Source organism: Microtus pennsylvanicus, chromosome 7 (genome assembly GCF_037038515.1).
Source record: "Microtus pennsylvanicus isolate mMicPen1 chromosome 7, mMicPen1.hap1, whole genome shotgun sequence".
Taxonomy (NCBI): Eukaryota; Metazoa; Chordata; class Mammalia; order Rodentia; family Cricetidae; genus Microtus; species Microtus pennsylvanicus.
This window is the reverse complement of record NC_134585.1, coordinates 1,218,054-1,236,862: the sequence shown is the minus strand read 5'-3', so window position 1 is coordinate 1,236,862 and position 18,809 is coordinate 1,218,054. Positions and strand designations below refer to the sequence as shown.

General features: G+C 49.0%; 1 protein-coding gene across 2 annotated transcripts; it reads left to right on the top strand.

The window, feature by feature from the left end:
• Nucleotides 1-31: 31 nt before the first annotated feature.
• Nucleotides 32-15,093, top strand: Ppp1r10 (protein phosphatase 1 regulatory subunit 10). 2 transcript variants are annotated; one of them, XM_075979307.1, is made up of 20 exons: nucleotides 32-164; nucleotides 693-1,207; nucleotides 6,819-6,936; nucleotides 7,528-7,614; nucleotides 7,742-7,877; nucleotides 8,612-8,663; nucleotides 9,432-9,509; nucleotides 9,650-9,823; nucleotides 9,996-10,101; nucleotides 10,189-10,301; nucleotides 10,694-10,794; nucleotides 11,079-11,226; nucleotides 11,326-11,484; nucleotides 11,571-11,817; nucleotides 11,949-12,012; nucleotides 12,112-12,306; nucleotides 12,573-12,648; nucleotides 12,893-13,006; nucleotides 13,144-13,908; nucleotides 14,048-15,093. In XM_075979307.1, the coding sequence occupies exons 3-20, from the start codon at nucleotides 6,830-6,832 to the stop codon at nucleotides 14,155-14,157; spliced, it is 2,832 nt and encodes a 943-aa protein (XP_075835422.1). In that variant the 5' UTR covers nucleotides 32-164; nucleotides 693-1,207; nucleotides 6,819-6,829; the 3' UTR covers nucleotides 14,158-15,093. The 2 variants fall into 2 exon arrangements, with proteins under 2 accessions (XP_075835422.1, XP_075835423.1); XM_075979308.1 differs by lacking the exon at nucleotides 32-164 and adding an exon at nucleotides 255-483.
• The last annotated feature ends 3,716 nt before the right edge of the window (nucleotides 15,094-18,809 follow it).

The window sequence follows — 18,809 nt, the reverse complement described above, 5'->3', positions numbered from 1 at the left end:
GCTGCGTCACAATCGAAGCGGCCGTCGAAATTGATTTTCGCCCGGACCGGTCACGGTGACTCATAGATGCCATGCCTAGCGTATGACCCAGAAGGAGTTTCGAGGGCGATTTGGGCCGGGCCGCTCTTAGTGCGCACGCGCCGGGTCGCGCCGACCAACCCGGGGTGAGGCTCGTCCTCCGGGGCGGAAGTGGTGGAGGCGGGGAAGAGGGCGGCGCCGGACGCGGCGGTCACGCGCTGGCGCGGAGGGCACTGAAGGAGACGGAAGTGGAGGGGGCAGCGAGGGCCGGGGCTTCCCGAAGGCTGAGGGGCGGCGTCCAATCGGCGGGCGGCCTGGCCCTCGCGGTGGCCAATCAGCCTCCGCCTCGCTCTCGATGCCTCGCGCCGAAGGCGTTTCTCCATCACGTTAGGGTGCGTTGGGCGGCGGCCGGGTATAAAAGACTCCGCCCGAGCGGGCGGCCGCCATTCTGGGGTTCGTTTAGAGGTAAGTTTGGGTGCTCCGTCGCTTGGACGGTAACGTTTTTTCCGAGGACGGGCGGCCCGGGGAAGCGGAGAGGGGATGGATTTATTCGGCAGCCGCGCTCTGCCGAGTGCCGCTGCGTTCTGGGACGACGAGAAATGGCACGTGGGGATGTTTTAAGGCGACCCGTACTGATTACACCTTTCTCCTTTTGTGTTCTTTTTTTACCCCAGGTTGAATTTTCTCGGAGAAAGACAGGCCGGCCATCAGGAAAACAAACAAGCCTCCGCAACGTCTTAAGCCCATGAAAGGATCCTGAGAGAGGGGGGAAAGGGAAAAGAGCAGCCACCAGCCCAACCACTTGTGTCTTCTACCCCTTCCCACCTATTTGCCCACCCCACCAGCCCACGCTGCTTGGGACTTGAGATCTGTGGCAGAAGGACCGTCACCACATAACTGCAAAAAAACCACCCTCCCCGCCCAAACCCACCCAATCTCACTCATCCAGCATTTCCTTTTTGGAATCGACTCAGGATTTTTTTCAACGACCCCCCCTCCCTAAATGGAGTTGGGTGGGGGGAATGTGAATACTGAGTTGGTCTTTACTTTTTTAAGAGACTTTTTGATCCAATGAGGCCCCCCAAGTAATTGAGTTTGGGTCCTGGTTGGTTGTTTTGGTTTTTTTCCTCCAAAATTTTACCCCTCCCCCCCTGAGCCCGTGGTGCTGACGTCGCAAAAAAATTGGATAGTAAGTGTCGAATTTTCAAAAACCAGCCTTGCAACAAGAAATCAACGTTTCCCGTTGTGAAACCAAAAATATGAGAGGAAGCAATGAGACCATAGAACAAATGTATTGTACCGGAGAAGGGCCATTCAAAAGGTCCTGTGGGTCTAAGCAGTCTTTGCTCTCTCCCCTACCACCTGCCTCTTCCCTGCTGTGGAGCAGGCAAGGAGAGGGTGCAGGGAGGGCCAGCAAGTGAGGATATTGACGGTTAACCCTTGATAATCCAGCAAATTTCCAGACTGCCAAAGCATAAGCCTTTGCTATTATAAGGAGGAATGGTTACCTTCCTCTGGTTAGCAGTCTTCAAAAGGGTTAATGAGCTCACATACAAAAGATGGTGGATCTTGTGGCCCAGAAGTCCCACTTCTTTGTGTGTGAGACAAGCAGAGCGCCTTTCAATTTGCCAGATTAATAAGCAATCTGTACATAAAGATTGCAGGGTAAGGAGATGGGCAGAGAAGTATTAGCTGGCTATGTCTTTTAAAGTGATGGTTAAATCCTCTCAATTTTAATGTAATTTGCTTGGGGTATATTGTATGGTTAAAATACGTGGCAATCTAGGAATAAAGATTGCAAGACACTTAAATTTAGGGCAAAATAATCTTAGTATCAAGTACATACAATATAACATTTGGGGAGGTAAAGAATGTCTTGTAATTGTTTCAGATTGCATAGGTTATTTAAAGGCAAAAGTGATTTAACATTTGAACTTGATACTTTTTAGTGGTTGGTGGATACAGTTAAGAGGGTGGAAAGGTTGGGGATGTGAAAGCTCAGAAGTATAATTTTAAAAAGCCATTAGTGCAATTGAATGCTAGCTTTCTAGATTTGTGTCGTTAAAAGAGTTTTTTTTTCTCTTCCCTGCTTCAAATATGGCAACTTTTCCTTGTCCTTTTGTCTTCCAAGCGGCGTTGCAGGTTGTGTCTTGACCCATTTTTCTCCTGTCCTCCCACCTCAACCCTATTTGTTGAGGGGTCCAAGTCCTCCCCCTTTCCGGTTATAGGGAGGATCGGGGTGGTCGGCGGTAGTAGCAAATTGAACTTCAATTGCAAATTCAAATTCTTAACCCGCAGAAAATTGTATACTAATTGATTTTACTTTCAGTAAACTCTTTTAAACTGAATTCAAGTAGGTCAGATTGAGGATGGGGGCGGAGGTATGGCTTCTGTTTTTTTATTTAGTGCTTTATAGTGTACGTAAAGCTACCGGCAGATCCGGATGGCTTTTTAAATTTTGAGTCGTCCTCTCCATAACAAAATGGCGTCCCTCTCCTTTGTTTTTCTCTTTTGCCAGTCAGCTTAGGGCTGTCCTAGAAACTTGGTCAGGGGGAGGAGCCACTTTGAAAGGTGATGTAATCAGCTTGCTTCCTCTGAAAACTCCACCCCCAAGCAGATGCTTTCTCTCCCTGTGCAGACTGCTGCTGGGGAGAATACGCGTTTCGTTTCTCTTACCTCTTATGGAGTATCTTATAGGGATAAGAACTTAATGAGAACAGGATTGAGACTGTCCTAATGGTGAAGTTGTAGTTTGTGTGTTTAACAATCAGCCCACTGCTTTTATTTTCACCTCCTCATCACAAGCTTGGACATGCACCTTGCTTCATTCAATTGACAGGTGTGAAAAGCTAAACTCAAACTGCTTTAGGGTTGGGAGACTGGGGCAAGACACAGGGCTTGTAACTGGAGTAGACAATTGGGCCTGCTGGAGCTGGAATGTGCCATTCTGCTCAAAGCCCTTGTGCTTCCGAATGTCTGGGGGAGGGTTGGTACTTGTAGGATTTCTTATAAATCATCCTTATTCTCACCTCTCAGTTTGGGAATAAACTCTTTGTGCTCAGTGCCATCACCTCTGCAGTTGCTTAGTTCCCGTATGTTGGCACTAGGATGAGAAGTGAATCTTTAGGAAAGGAGGCTGCAGTTGTAAACTCGAGGCAGGGGGAGTCAAGCTACGGTTTCTGGTAAGCAAAACATTTCTGGTATTACATTTCACAACCTTTCTTTTTTCCAAAGAGCCACCTTTTTGAGTTTCTTTTTCCTTCCTTTCTAAAAAGAAATTCCCTTAAATCATTGAGGAAAAGAATGTCCTCTTGGTCTCCTCCCTGGTCAGTGCTGTGGCAGTCGGTGCATGTTGAAAAGCCACACCCTTGAGGGTGGTATTGGGTGTCTGGTTCTTTTACCTCTTTTCCCCAACTTTTCAAAGTCAAGTCTTTGACAGTTTCTTCTTAAACTTTTCATTTTTGTATTTAAGTCCTGTATTGGAGTGTGGAGTTTTTAGGCAGAGTTTGTAAGCCTTTTGTCCTGTCCTATGGTGACTTGGGTGCTGTAACAGGGCTCATTTCCTGCTGTCTGGGGATTCTCATTATTACTTGGACTTCTGATTGAATGGGAAGGCCTCTTCCATATGTCTATTTACCACACGTCTTTTTTATCTTTTAAGCAGTTTGCCAGGTGTTTCTGCAGCATATCTACCCTGGGAGCTGAACATTCCAGCCACTGGGGCTCCCGACCGCTAGTGAGCAGGGGATTAGTAAAGAAGACCTTCCTTGCATGGGAGATGAAAAGCAAGGCTTTAGGGGGAAGCCTGATTCTTAGGGCGTGGCCATAGTTCTATTTGAGGGTCTTTCCCTGAGGGTTAGGGTGGTGGACATAATTTTACATCTTTATTGAAAGCCAAGTCATCTTCCTGGGACCAGGATTACCTGGTTTTAAGAATAACGATGAGGGAGGAGTAGGGCCTTACTGTGCAGAGGTATAAAATCTGAACCACCTGAGACAGTCCACTCTACTACTGGGTCACACCAGGCAGCTCTTGAGACACTGAGGGAAGGACCAAGGCATTTTGCTCTATGGGGTGCTCAGGTCCCAGCAAAGAAGAACTGGCACTTCTTTGTCCTCTGACAGAAGACCTATTTAAAGCACCCTGGCTTGCATGGGCCTTGTTTCCTGAACTAATTCAGGATTCAGCGGTGCTAGATGTTTAGCGACCAGCCAGTCTGGATGCTTTTCCACCATTTTAAACCAAATAAGTCAAATTCAGAATTTGATATCTCTAGTAAGAATTGTAGAATGTTCCCCAGTGCTTAGAAGATGGAGGTACATCACGGGCTTTCTTCCCTTGTCTCCTTTTGTCTGTGGCCTTCAAGGAGAATAGCAACTGGATAAAAACAAAACAAAACCATGACCTGAGTTCTTTATGGCTACAGAAAGTTTCCTCGGCTTCAAACTGCAGAGCAGGCGTGGGGAGTGCTTGGGCACAGTCCCTGCCCACTCTGGTCAATGCCGCTTTGGGCCTTCAATGTAGGCCTGTTCCAAGCATGATGGATTCTTCCTTTGTTCCTATTGGAAGACCTTACAGCTTGCCTGTGAAAATGGGGACCTGGTTGTAAGGTACTCGGGGGTCCCTGATAAGGAATGAATACCACTGAGGACAAGGCACAAAGAAAATGCACATTTTACTGTGGGGAGACAAGTTCAGTCATCCAGATGTAACAACAGCGGGAATAACCATGCATATTAGCATGTTTGTTTTGTCTCCCAGCTTCCCTTACTGTTGTGCCTTTTTGTTTATACAGACAGGAATTTACAGTACCTAGGTCCTGTTTCCATCAGAGGGCACTAGACAGCTCAGCTTTGTTTCGCTCAAGGTGGCTGTCCTCTCTTTTCTGACAATTGAACAAGGAACATTTGGTTTAGGCTTATTAGTTCCTCGATAGACATACAAAAGGGATAATTTTTAGCTCTGGGTTTCAGTCAACCATGTTCAGAAGGTCTGGAATGAAGTAATGTTTAATCCAAGACTTGTCAAATTGCATACATTGTCATTTGGGGTTATAATAGGTTTATGTATGTATAAAGATTTAAAAATTTCCTGGGCTGGATTGCTTAAATGTATTACTTTGGGCCCATTCAGTGCTTTTTCAGTGTAACAGATGGGAAATCTGTTACTATACCGGAAACTCACAAATCACTGCTGTCTTAAGACAGGGAGGTTTCCTCTCTGTACATGTACACATTGAGTTTGTCCCCTGACCTGTAAATGTTCTTGACCGTTTTTCTCCTTTGACCTCAGGTTCCAGGGTATTGGGTGACAGCAGTTAGCAGGTTTTGTTCAATGCTTAGCACCTCTTCCTGTGTTGAGCCTGCAGGCTTCAGCCTCCAGAGCAGATACTGCTACCTCCCCCCTCCCCCTTTCCCTGGGCCTTTTTAACACTAAATTTTTATCTTGTTGTATGTGGAGAACCACTCTTGTCTTTGACATCCTCTTAATCAGGTTAAACATGTCTAAGCCAGGAAAACAGCCACACTTGTCACACGTCTTTTCTGCTTTGAGAACAGACAACTGTTATATTGCAAGAATCCTATTGTTTGTTTTTTTGTTAAAGCCTGGTGCTCATCCTTGTAAGGCCACCTCTGCTGCTTATGTGATGAGATGCACAGGGACCCTCGCCTTTGTCCTGGTGGTCCTGGTGCTCATCCTTGTAAGGCCACCTCTGCTGCTTATGTGATGAGATGCACAGGGACCCTCGCCTTTGTCCTGCCCGTTGTGGCCTGGTGGTGAGGCTCGTGGTTTTGGTTCTCTGAAGCTAGTGATTGAGTTGTGGCTAAAACTCCTGATCAGAGCCGTATCAGCCCTAATTATCTCTCTGGAGCTCTGGCCTAGAAATCGGTCCCTTTCCATGGAGTGTAGCTTTTAACTTGCTCCTTTCCCAGCCTGATCTGGTGTCCACTTTCCACAACTTCACCTTCATTACTTTTGATGGTTCCTTCCCCATCTCCAGTTCTCTCGGCTTTGGGTTTTTCTTGGGAGTCTTGGCCAGTGGTGAGTTTTGAGGTCAGGTTTGCATCTTTGCTTCTGAAATCACAAGCCGAGTTTCTCCTGAACTTTGGAACAATAAAAGCTTGTTTGGTGTTTGTTAAGTGAGTGGCATTATTCAGGCCTAATGAGAGCCTGCCTACTTTGTTCAGTCACTCTTGTTCTGAGCGCTGCTGAGTTCCCTGGGGAAGGGCCCTACTCAGTCAGGGCTGACTTGTTTTCTCATCAACTACCTCAGCTGACGCATTCTACCACTTGTGCTTATGACTTAAGCATCCAAGATAAAAGGGAATTGATTTCTGGAGAGAGGGTGATTGATTCTTGAAAATTTTTACCCAGATACCCAGGGTTGGCTCGATTACCTTAGGAAGCTACAGCTGCCCCCTTATCAAAATTAGCAGCTGCCAACTGGAGACAGGACCTTGGAAGCATGAAGAACTGAGCATCTTATCTTGGGTCTTAGCCCACTCTCCTGAAATGTAACTGTTGTGGAAAGGGTTTGTTTAACTGGGAATGAGAGGTAGGCTGCCAGGGCCTTCACTCACGTTACCCTTCCTGTCAATCCTGCATTGACCCCAAGCTTAAGTCGCCAAGGCTGTTTTGTGAGCACAGACTTGATTTTACTGACCTAGAGAATAGTGCAGTTGAACATAGATTAGTTACTTAGTCTTAAATATGCCAGTAGGATTTATTAGAGGCATAAGTTAGTGGGGCTGTCTTTGCTATCATATATCCTATGGATTTTTTTTTCTTTTTACCTCAGAAACCACCATCATGGGTTCAGGTCCCATAGACCCCAAAGAACTTCTCAAGGGCCTGGATAGCTTCCTTACTCGGGATGGAGAAGTGAAGAGTGTGGATGGAATTTCTAAGATCTTCAGGTAAGTCTGCCTTTCTGGGGTTTCTAGTCAGAAGAGGAGACTACTTGTGACTGAGTTGAAATGAGTAATAGAGAAGAATAAATGGGAAAGGAAGAAGCCACATGCAGGCAGATTGTGACAAGAGGAACATGGCCATTGGCCATGACAGAAGCTGGGGATTTGTTTCATAACCCCAAGAGAGTTATGGGATGCAACCAGGGGACCTATAACAGAATTCTTGGTTCTGTTTGGGGTCATGTGCCTATCCAAAATGTCTTTTTCCTTCGGAGATCTGAGGTTTTCCAGAGAAAAGCAAACTACTGAGGCAGTCTTAGATTCCCAGGGGAAATGTGTGTTGGGACAGGAGGGATGCTCTCCCAGTGACGGCTGCCTTCCATCCTGTGGAGCAAAGAGAGTCATCAGGGGGCACCAGGACTCCCAGGATTAGGTCCTCTGCTGTGGGCCATGAGCTGGCATAGTATTCCTCGTGCCTGTCATCCCAGCACTCAAGAGGGGAGGCTGGCGTGGGCAGTGTGACAGGACCCTGACTGGGACAGTGCGGTGCTGAGAGCAGGTGCTCTGCTCTGCATCTAACGTGACTCCTCCTTGCAGTCTGATGAAGGAAGCACGAAAGATGGTGAGTCGCTGTACATACCTGAACATCATCCTGCAGACCCGGGCCCCAGAAGTGCTAGTCAAGTAAGTGGGATTGGAGGGGCTGGCATGGGGGAGGGGAGGCATAGGGTTTCTGGGTCACCAGACATGTGAGCTTGCTAGTTCTAAAATTAGGAAAGGATTAACAGATTCTGACTCCACCTGCCTGCAGGTTTATTGATGTTGGTGGTTACAAGCTTCTGAACAACTGGTTAACATATTCAAAGACAACCAACAACATTCCTCTCCTACAGCAGATTCTGCTGACCCTGCAGCACCTCCCACTTACTGTGGACCATCTCAAGCAGGTACCGCCATGCTACATCACCCACGCTTCCTTTCTGGGTTAGCCTAACTGATTAGAACCACTCCAGTCTGGAATTTGTGAAGTAGAATGGCAGGGAAAAGTGGGAATTGGGGTGGGAAGACTCGATGTGGGTTTATTTCCTTTATCAGGTGTGTGGCAGAACCCTTTGTATATCTGAGGCTTGGTTTCTCATCTCTAAAGTGGGAATAAGTTGTTTTGTGATTGGGTCTAGGCTAGCCCTCTACCAACTGAGTTGTATTGCCAGCCGTCATAACTAGGGTTCTAGGGTTAAGTAAGAATGTTTCTGTAGCTGGCATGGTGGCTCTCACGCCTTTAACCCCAACATTTCGGAGGCTGGGACACATGGGTCTCTGTGAGTTCCAGGCCATCCAAGATTATAAAGACAGACCCTTTCTTTGTTTTGTTTTGTTTTTTCAAGACAGGATTTCTCTATGTAACAGTCTTGACTGTCCTAGAACTCACTTTGTAGACCAGGTTGGCCTCAAATTCAGAGATCCACCTGCCTCTGCTTCCCAGGTGCTGGAATTAAAGGCGTGTGCCACCACTGCCTGGCTGAGAGACCCTTTCTTTAAAAAAAAACAACACAAGTATCTACAGGTTTTGGAGCCTAAAGTATGCCACTATTGTCAAAAGGTGGCATAGTTAGTGAGCACTGAGTGAGCTTGTTCTAGTCCCTGCATTTACCTTTCTGCCATTTCCTTCCTTCTCTTATAGAACAACACAGCAAAACTCGTGAAGCAGCTGAGCAAGTCAAGTGAGGATGAAGGTGAGTGCCACTGTCACCTGGACCTGGGCTCCCCAGTGTCTCTTTTATGTAATGGCAAGAGACTCGTGCCTTTGCCTCAAAAGTGCAGGATTAAAGGCGTGCGCCACCACTGCCCAACTTGTTTCTCTCTTAAAGATTTAAGTCAATTAATCCAGTCCCTCTTCATCTCGATTCCAAATGAAACTTACTCATTTCTAAACATTGAATGTGCCTACCAGAAAATACTTCTATAGGAGTGGTTCTTTGGTTTTTTTGTTTTTTTTTTTTTTTTTTTGAGATAGGGTTTCTCTGTGTGACCCTGGCTGTAACACTGTAGACCAGACTGGCCTCAAACTCACAAAGTTTGCCTCCCAACTACTGGAATTGAATGCATGTGCCACACCACGCCGCTCTAATTCCTTTAGCTATTTAGAGTTGCTTGCTAAATGAGTCTGCATGACTGCAGAACTGCGAAGGAGAGCTGCTGTGGCCACGTCCTCCAGGAGAGGCTACAGAAAAGTTCTCATATCCCTTAGATTATCAGGTGTCCGTTTTCTCTGTATAAACTGCTTCTTAGCATGAGTGCATGCTGGTGTGTTCCTACTTCACCGTTCCCCACAGCAAGTAGTCCCTTGGAGGCTTTTTAGTTTCTCTGTTTTAAAGCACGCCATATTAAGGCTTTTTTTCCCATTGAACAAATTTAACAATTTTTAAAGCATATTTTCTGTTACTGAAAATATTAATGAATTATTACTAATTAAGTAGTTTTTTTTCCTTTTTCACTTGCAGAGCTCCGGAAATTGGCCTCGGTCCTTGTCAGCGACTGGATGGCTGTCATCCGCTCTCAGAGTAGTACCCAGCCTGCAGGTAAGCTCCTTGGCCCTGTACCCCATGTGTTCTCTTCCCGTTTAGACTGCAGCTCTCAAGTGTCCCTAGGTTGGTTCTTTGCTTCTGGCAGTCTTCTCTGTATTGAATGAAATTCTCACCTGCTTTGTTTTTCCATACAGAGAAGGATAAGAAGAAACGGAAAGAAGAAGGGAAAAGCCGAACTACGCTTCCTGAGCGACCTTTGACTGAGGTGAAGGCTGAGACCCGGGCTGAGGAGGCCCCAGAGAAGAAGAAGGAGAAGCCCAAGTCACTGCGAACCACGGCACCCAGTCATGCCAAGTTCCGTTCCACTGGTGAGGCTTTGCGGGCATCAGTGTGTGCAGCCAATAGTCTGATCGTAACTTCAGGCTGTGAGGAAGCAAGAGGCTAAAGGAAGAGCTGGGGGAACTTAACTCAAGGCTGGACCATCTGGGGGGGCAACAGTGAGGGTCAAAGTTGAACTGCCATCAACATGTTTCTCCCCAGGACTAGAGCTGGACACCCCATCTTTGGTGCCTGTGAAGAAGAACTCCAGCACTGTGGTGGTATCAGACAAATACAATCTGAAGCCCATCCCCCTCAAGCGGCAGAGGTATGAGCTCTGGTGTAGGTTCCTATGGAGGGGGCCTTTGGAGAAAAGGGAGAGTTGGGGAGGTTGTTGACTGTCCCTCTTTTGCAGTGCCACAACTGCTCCAGGAGATGCTGCCCCACCTGCAGAGAAGAAGTATAAGCCCCTTAACACAACCCCCAACACCACCAAAGAAATCAAAGTGAAGATCATCCCCCCACAGCGTGAGTCCTCCTGGAGTGCCCTCGGCACAGAGTGGGGGAAGGTGTGCCCTTCACCAGTTTCCTTTGCTTTGCCTTCGATCTCTTGGCGTCCTAAAATTTTGTGCCTCTGGAATTGCCCTTCTGTAAGAGTCACGTTAGATAGGTGGCCGGAAAGTGTCCCTCTCAAGTGATAACCTTATCACCTCCCTCCCTCGTGGCTGGACCCTCTGGTGTTTTCAGCAGCTTGTTTCATGAATTTTGCATTCTAAAACTGTGATCAAAGTCATGGTTGCCAAAAGAAAGATTAATGGGAACTTCCTGTGTGAACCCTGCTTCCTTGTCACTGTGGGCAGCGGACCTCACTGGAACAGGATTGTGAAGGAAGTTCATTCATTGCGCTCTTTTCCCTGTAGCTATGGAAGGCCTGGGTTTCCTGGATGCTCTCAATTCAGCTCCTGTCCCAGGCATCAAAATTAAGAAGAAGAAGAAGGTTCTGTCACCTACTGCTGCCAAGGTATGAGCTCTGGCAGCGCATTTCAGTGACAGGATGTGTGGGGTGACTGCAGGAGCTGTGGGGTGACTACAGGAGCTGTGGGGTGACTACAGGAGCTGTGGGGTGACTACAGGAGCTGTGGGGTGACTACAGGAGCTGTGGGGTGACTGCAGGAGCTGTGGGGTGACTGCAGGAGCTGTGGGGTGACTCCAGCAGTGTGTTCTGTGTGACACTGGACATCCAGGATCCTGGACTTGCCTCTGAGTGTCCTGTAAGCTCATTGGATGCTTTCTCTTTCATAACAGCCCAGCCCCTTTGAAGGGAAAACAAACACTGAACCAAGCACAGCCAAACCTTCTTCTCCAGAGCCAGCACCTCCTGCTGAGCCCATGGACACAGACCGCCCTGGCACCCCGGTGCCGCCCGTTGAAGTCCCAGAGCTCATGGATGCAGGTAGCCTACTCTGCCTGGTTTGGGTGTTTTCTGAAAGACGGGATCTTGGGCTGGATCTTTGGTCGCTTACAGCCTCTTCTGAAATGCGCTTGTTTTCAGCCTCCTCAGAGCCAGGAGCTCTGGACGCAAAGCCTGTGGAGAGCCCTGGTGACCCCAGCCAGCTGACTCGGAAGGGCAGAAAGAGGAAAACTGTAACGTGGCCTGAGGAGGGCAAGCTGAGAGAGTATTTCTACTTTGAACTGGATGAAACTGAGCGAGGTGCGATGCAGCTCCGTGCGTAGGTTCCTAGAGTCTGAGCACAGGCAATTTCGCTCATGCTCAGTCGTCCTCTGCCTCCCTTGCAGTGAATGTGAACAAGATCAAAGACTTCGGTGAGGCAGCTAAGCGTGAGATACTGTCAGACCGGCATGCTTTCGAGACAGCCCGACGACTAAGCCATGACAACATGGAGGAGAAAGTGCCCTGGGTGTGTCCCCGGCCTCTGGTTCTACCATCACCTCTCGTTATCCCTGGAAGCAATAGCCAGGAGCGATACATCCAGGCTGAGCGGGAAAAAGGCATCCTTCAGGAGCTCTTCCTGAACAAGGAGAGGTGAGTTTAGGTGTCAGTACCTGAGGTGTGGATTGTCTGTACCATGGGACTGTGATGGGTAGGAGGCACTACTAAGAACTTGCAGGGAGCTGAATTGATGCGATTGTGTTCTTTTTCTCTCTGTCTCACAGTCCACATGAGCCTGATCCTGAGCCCTATGAGCCTATACCCCCAAAACTCATCCCCTTGGATGAGGTGAGTCTTTGGACACAGCAGTGTGGTGGGACGGCGGTGCAGGGTGAGGACACCTCTGTTGTTTTCCACAGCCCTGATTTGTTTTCTTCTCTTCTTTAGGAGTGTTCCATGGATGAGACACCATATGTTGAGACCCTGGAGCCTGGAGTGTCTTGTGGCTCACCTGATGGGGCAGGAGGCTCCAAGCTGCCTCCTGTTCTGGCTAATCTTATGGGAAGCATGGGAGCTGGGAAGAGCCCCCAGGGCCCTGGAGGAGGAGGCATCAATGTCCAGGAGATCCTCACCTCCATCATGGTATGTGAGCCCTCTTCCTCAAGTGATCTCTGTGTGTTGTCTTCAGATTCTCTCTCCCACTCTTCACTCTAGATTTTTTGGATATGTTTGCTTATGTTGTTTGGTTTCAGTTTTGTAAAAAGGTCTCATGGTGTAGCCCAAGCTGGTCTGGGACTCAGCCTGCACCCTGTACCCAGCTTACCCAGTTCTTTGTCTTCCATTTGCATACACGTTCTTGCTTTATCCTGGCTGTCACTCTCTTGAACTGTCATTTTGCTTACTCACAGGGCAGTCCAAACAGCCACCCTTCAGAGGAACTGCTGAAGCAGCCAGACTACTCCGACAAGCTCAAGCAGATGCTGGGTAATCCTAAGAGCCAACCCCAGGGGCCTGGGGAGGACGCCCTGTGGTCGAAGGGGAAACGGGGTTTCCAGATGCTGAAAAGCATGGGACTGTTGCCACTGAGCAAGAAATAGGGTGGGGAAACTGGACAGAGAGCGTGGCTCTGCAGGTTGGTCTGAGATTAGTTGGGCACACTTGTGTGGGGGCCATGCCGTTCTTTTTAGAATTCTCTCTCTGACTGTTGGGCTCCTATTTACATTTGCAGTGCCACATGGACTCCTAGGTCCTGGTCCTGTAGCCAACGGCTTCCCACCAGGAGGCCCCGGGGGTCCCAAGGGGATGCAGCATTTCCCCCCTGGTCCTGGAGGGCCGATGCCAGGTAGGTGAGAGGGATTCAATGGGCTTACTTCATTGTTTCAGCATGGCCACAGCCAGGGATGGTAGGAGGTGGACAAGGTCAGGTTAGAGGTGGCCGCTCTAGAATGTTACAGATAACTGAGGTCTTTTCCTTTCCAGGTCCCCACGGAGGCCCTGGTGGACCAGTGGGTCCACGTCTCCTGGGTCCCCCACCCCCTCGGGGAGGTGATCCCTTCTGGGATGGCCCAGGTGACCCCATGCGAGGTGGCCCAATGCGTGGGGGTCCTGGACCTGGTCCTGGACCATACCACAGAGGCCGAGGAGGTCGTGGAGGAAATGAGCCGCCGCCACCCCCTCCATTCCGAGGAGCCAGAGGAGGTCGTTCTGGAGGAGGACCCCCAAATGGCCGAGGGGGTCCTGGTGGAGGAGGCATGGTTGGAGGTGGTGGACATCGCCCCCATGACGGCCCTGGAGGAGGAATGGGCAGTGGACATAGATCCCATGACGGCCCCGGAGGAGGAATGGGCAGTGGACATAGATCCCATGATGGCCCCGGAGGAGGAATGGGCAGTGGACATAGATCCCATGATGGCCCCGGAGGAGGAATGGGCAGTGGACATAGATCCCATGATGGCCCCGGAGGAGGAATGGGCAGTGGACATAGATCCCATGACGGCCCTGGAGGAGGAATGGGCAGTGGACATAGATCCCATGATGGCCCCGGAGGAGGAATGGGTGGTAGTGGTGGACATCGTCCCCATGAAGGCCCTGGACACGGGGGACCCCATGGCCACCGGCCACATGATGGTCCTAGTCATCGAGGCCATGACCATCGAGGGCCACCACCTCATGAGCACCGCGGTCATGATGGCCACGGAGGAGGCGGCCACCGAGGGCATGACGGAGGCCACAGTCATGGAGGAGGTGAGGGTTCTGTCTCCTGGCCTTCTCTGTGTATAAGGAGGGCAGTTTCTGTCCTTTGTCTTTACACACTGTCTCTGAGGTCTGCGGTGGGAGGGGTGGTCTCTCAGCTGACATCTAACCTTCTGCCATTGTCCTGCAGATATGTCCAACCGCCCCGTCTGTCGGCACTTCATGATGAAGGGCAGCTGCCGCTATGAGAACAACTGTGCCTTCTATCACCCGGGGGTCAACGGACCCCCGCTGCCCTAGGCTTCCTGCCCCTCCCGCCCCTGTGGACTGCAGCCTTGCTCCTTCCACTCGGTTATGGCTTCTGTGAGGCCCACTTCCCCTTTTCTCCAGCTGATGAGGAGCCGGCCCCCTCAGTTCCTACCTGGTTGGGTTCCGGGGGGGTTTCTGATCACTGGTGCACATTGATGTACATATTCCCCTCCAGTCTGGAGAGGAGAGAGACTGGACACACTCTAGATGCTGGACTGCTGAGACGGCTGGCTTCACTTTGTGGCGAGATCTGCCCTGTGCCCCAAACCCCTTCCAGTATTAGCCCCGATGCCTGAGAACCTAACGCTGGTCACACTGGAGACCTCTGCTCTCCACTCGCACACAGTCCATATCCTCACAGGAGTACCATATAGCCCACTGCACTGAGGGCTCAAGCTGGCACCACCCCCCTTGTGCCCGCATGGGCCAGTCACTGGTGAGTCCTTTCTCAAGGAAGACTGCAACTGTTAGGACCCAGGTCTTTGTGGGTCAGCTAGGTTCAGTGATGGCGCATTCACAGCCACATCCAGTTAAACGTAGCTGGCAGAGGTCAGGCCTGCAGTGTTAGGCCACTCTTGCCTGCAGCCATTTTAGAGACTCCATTAAACATTTCCGTGAGACCAGTTTTCATCAGCTTCACCGGGTATACCAGGCCTGACGCACTACATGCACTGCCTGTGGGAGTGGGCTTGCTCCTTACCCCTACAGAACCCTGTCAGTGTGAGGCTTCCTGGGCAGGTCAGCAGGAGTGGTCCTGTCCGTCCTCCTTTCCCTGTCTTGGCATCAGTTGTTTTCTATGAAAACAGTGGGTTGGTTTTGTGCAGGGTCTTGGGTTAGAACCACAATGGATTTGAGGAGTTTTTTCTTTTGATTTTGTATATTTTGTACATTAATAATAAACAGTGGAAAGAGAAGCAGCTTATTTAACCCCTGGTGTGTTTTGACTCTTGCTTTTTTCTGAAACAGGGTTTCTCTGTTAACAGGCTGTCCTGTATTCACTTTGTAGACCAAGCTGGCCTCAAAATTCAGAGATCTGCCTGCTGAGTGCTGGGATTAAAGGCATATGCCACCACCATCCAGTGATTCTTGCTTTTTTTTTTTTTTTTTTTGGTTTTTTGAAACAGGGTTTCTCTGTGGCTTTGGAGCCTGTCCTGGAACTAGCTCTGTAGACCAGGCTGGTCTCGAACTCACAGAGATCCGCCTGTCTCTGCCTCCTGAGTGCTGGGATTAAAGGTGTGCGCCACCACCGCCCGGCGATTCTTGCTTCTTTTAATAAAAGCGGGGTGGTGGTGGAGAGCGGGTTTGGCTTAGAGCACTTGCAGAGGACCGCGGTTCAATTCCTAGCATCTACATGATGGCTTATAATCACCCTAATGCTAGGGTTTTTTTTTTTTTTTTTGGCTTTTTCGAGACAGGGTTTCTCTGTAGTTTTATGTCAACTTGACATCAGCTAAAGTCATCAGAGAGAAGAAAGCTCAACTGGGAATCCGGTAAGATCCAGATGGCCAATGGTGGTGCACACCTTTGTTTCCAGAGGCAGAGGCAGGCAGAGCAAGTTCCAGGACAGGCTCCAAAAAGCTACAGAGACAAACAAAAACCAGAGATAGGCTGGGATTCAACCTGCAGGTCAGAAAAGCAAAACAGCCAACCACTGGCTTCTACCTCTACTTTTTTCCTAAATGGCGATGCTGCCTCCAGGAATCCTCAGAATGAGACTGTGAGAGCTGTCCCTCCGTTTTATAATCCTCTCTAGTGCTAGGATTAAAGGGGTGTACTAGTGTGCTACTGGGGTGTGTGTCACCACTGCCTGCTCTGTAAGGGCTGATCAGTGCAGCTGTTTTGCTCTCTGAACTACAAAGGAGGCGGGAATAGGGTCAGCACTCCCGAGGCCTCTGTTAGCTCCTGCCTGTCAGATTCCTGCCCTATTTGAGTCCCTTCAATGATGGACTAGGTACGGAAGTGTGAGCCAAATAAGCACTTTCCTCCTCAAGCTGCTTTTAGTTGTATTTCATCTCAGCAATAGAACAATTCCGACCCTCTTCTGACCTCCATAGGCACCAGACATATGTGTGATGCACCCACATACTTACAGGGAGACAAAACAGTCATATATGTAGTCTAAAAAGAAGAAAAAGTTGTTTTGCTGAGTTTGAGTTCCATATGGTGGAAGCAGAGAATGGCTCTCACAATTGTCCCCTAACCTCCATAGACTTGCATGTGTATGCCCCCACCATGCATGATAGAACTTTTAGAGTTCAGGTATGATGCACATCTTTAATTCCAATATACAAGAGGCAGAATCCAGCAGATCTCTGAGCTTGCGACCATCCTGGTCTACATAGTTTCAGGCCAGTCAGCCAAAGATTCTGAGTGAGACTGTTTCAAAACCAAAAGCATTCCCCAGGATGTCTAGCTGATGGAACAGGATTTGAAGAGAGGCAGAAGACCTTGAAGGATACAGAGTTGGGGAAGGAGGAGAAACTGAGATGTATGCAGCAAGAGAATGCTGGTCCCGAATGCTTGGTGTTCATGGGATCCCAACAGGATCCCAGGCACACAGGACAAACAGGAGAATTCTGAGACTGCAAGCCTACCAAGTTGGCAGGTGTCTTGACTGTTATTCTGCTTAATGGCCACATGAGGGCAGACCCCTTAGCGTTCACATAGCTAAAAATTACCCTCTCCCACCTTGAGGGGAACCTGTGGTCACAGCTCTCCTCTTCAAGGCCACATCCCTTCTTCTCCTCATCTCCTACAAGCCCAAGACTTTTTCTTCCTTCTGTCCACCCTCCCACCTTCCCTCCCCTCTCTCATTTTTTTGCACCCATATCAGGTGACTCCTAACTGCCTTGAATTGCAGCTCCAGAGAATCCAACACCCTTTTCTGACCTTTGCACACCCTACACCTCTATCCCAGGATATGTGAAGTCACATACAGATACATAGGTAAGAATGAGAAAATCATAAATTAAAAAAAATATGGGTGTGGTCACTAGTGCAGTAACTGACCCTAGAACTGTGAAGTTAGACACCCATACACACAAGATTGATCTTTTCTTTTTTCCCGTCATAAAGACAAGCTGAGCATATCAACTCCACCATCCTTTGGTCCAAGTGTGGTTTCTTGTTTTTGTTGTTTTGGTTTTGGGTTTGTTTTTTTTTTTTTTTTTTTGAGACAGGGTTTCCCTGTGTAGTCCTGGCTGTCCTGGAACTAGCTCTGTAGACCAGGCTGGCCTGGAACTCACCAAGATTTGCCTGCCTCTGCCTCCTGGGGTTACAGGCGTGCACCACTATGCCTGGCCAGTCAGTGCTCTGAACCACTGAGCTATCTCTCCAGTGCTGCCCTCCCCCCACACTTTAAAGATTTATTCTTTTATGCTTATGTTACCTACATGTAAGTGTACCACACGCATAGAAGCCAAAGGAGGGTGCTGGATCCCCTGTAACTGGAGTTACAGACAGCTGTGATCTGCTGTGTGGGGGCCAGCGCTGAACCTGGATCCTCTGAGAGAGCAGCAGATGCCCTTAACCGCCTACAAGTGCTCCAGTGGGCCCACAACATCAAAGCTGGCCTGAGCTAGAGTTGAGGCTAGCCTAGACTACAAAATGACTCCCTACTTCAAAAATCCTCAAAATTTCTGTGATGCTCATCACATGAAACGTTTCTATATTCCCTGCAGGTGTTTAAAAGGGCATGGTGGTGCACTGGTGGGAAGGGGTGCCGGTGCCGCAAAGGCAGACAGGTCTCTGTGTAGACCAGGTCAGCTATGGTCTAGATAGCAAGTTCCAGGCTAGCCAGACCCACACAGCAAGACCTTGTCTCAAACACTAAAATCCAGCTCATGAATAAAATATGACTGCTAATAAAATCGTTTATTCAGACTTTTAGTGACTGTCTTTTTCTCTTTTGTGTTTTTTTTTTTTACGATTTATTTTATGTGCATTGGTGTGAAGGTGTCAGATCCCCTGGAACTGGATTTACAGTTGTGAGCTGCCATGTGGGTGCTGGGAATTGAACCCGGGTCCTCTGGAAGAGCAGTTAGTGCTCTTAACCAAGCCATCTCTCCAGCCCATTTTTCTTTTCGAGGGACAATTTCCCATCCACATCTAAGGGATGCCATTTCTAACTCCACACACGCTGTTCATGGGAGAAAACTGGTGGACAGCCTGGGCTTTGTGCAGCTGCCCAACCACACACACATTCTTCATACCAAGTTTCTCTTTAGCTTTTCCAGACAAGGTTTTTCTGTGTAGTGTTACCTGCCTCTGCCTCCAGAGTACTGGATTAAAGGTGTGCTCCACCACCCACTCACACCCACGACCTTGGTATTCACTAGATAACACCCTGTCATTTCTGCAGTCTCATCTATATGTGAGGGCATGTAGTGTTCTCCCTGGACAGCAGCTTAGGACTGACTACCATCTACTACCTCAACAACCTCAAGAGCACACCAGCTCCGCTATCCAGACGGGTACCTGGTCAGTCAGGATTTCCAGCACTGAAATTGGCTGCACTGAAAATCCCTTCAGAGGTTCTACAGCTCACCACGCTGTCCACTTCTAGACTCCCCATCCTCTACACTGTAAGCCTTCCTCTCTTCCCTTCCAGCCATGCTTAAGTGAGTGGATGGCTAAACCCCACC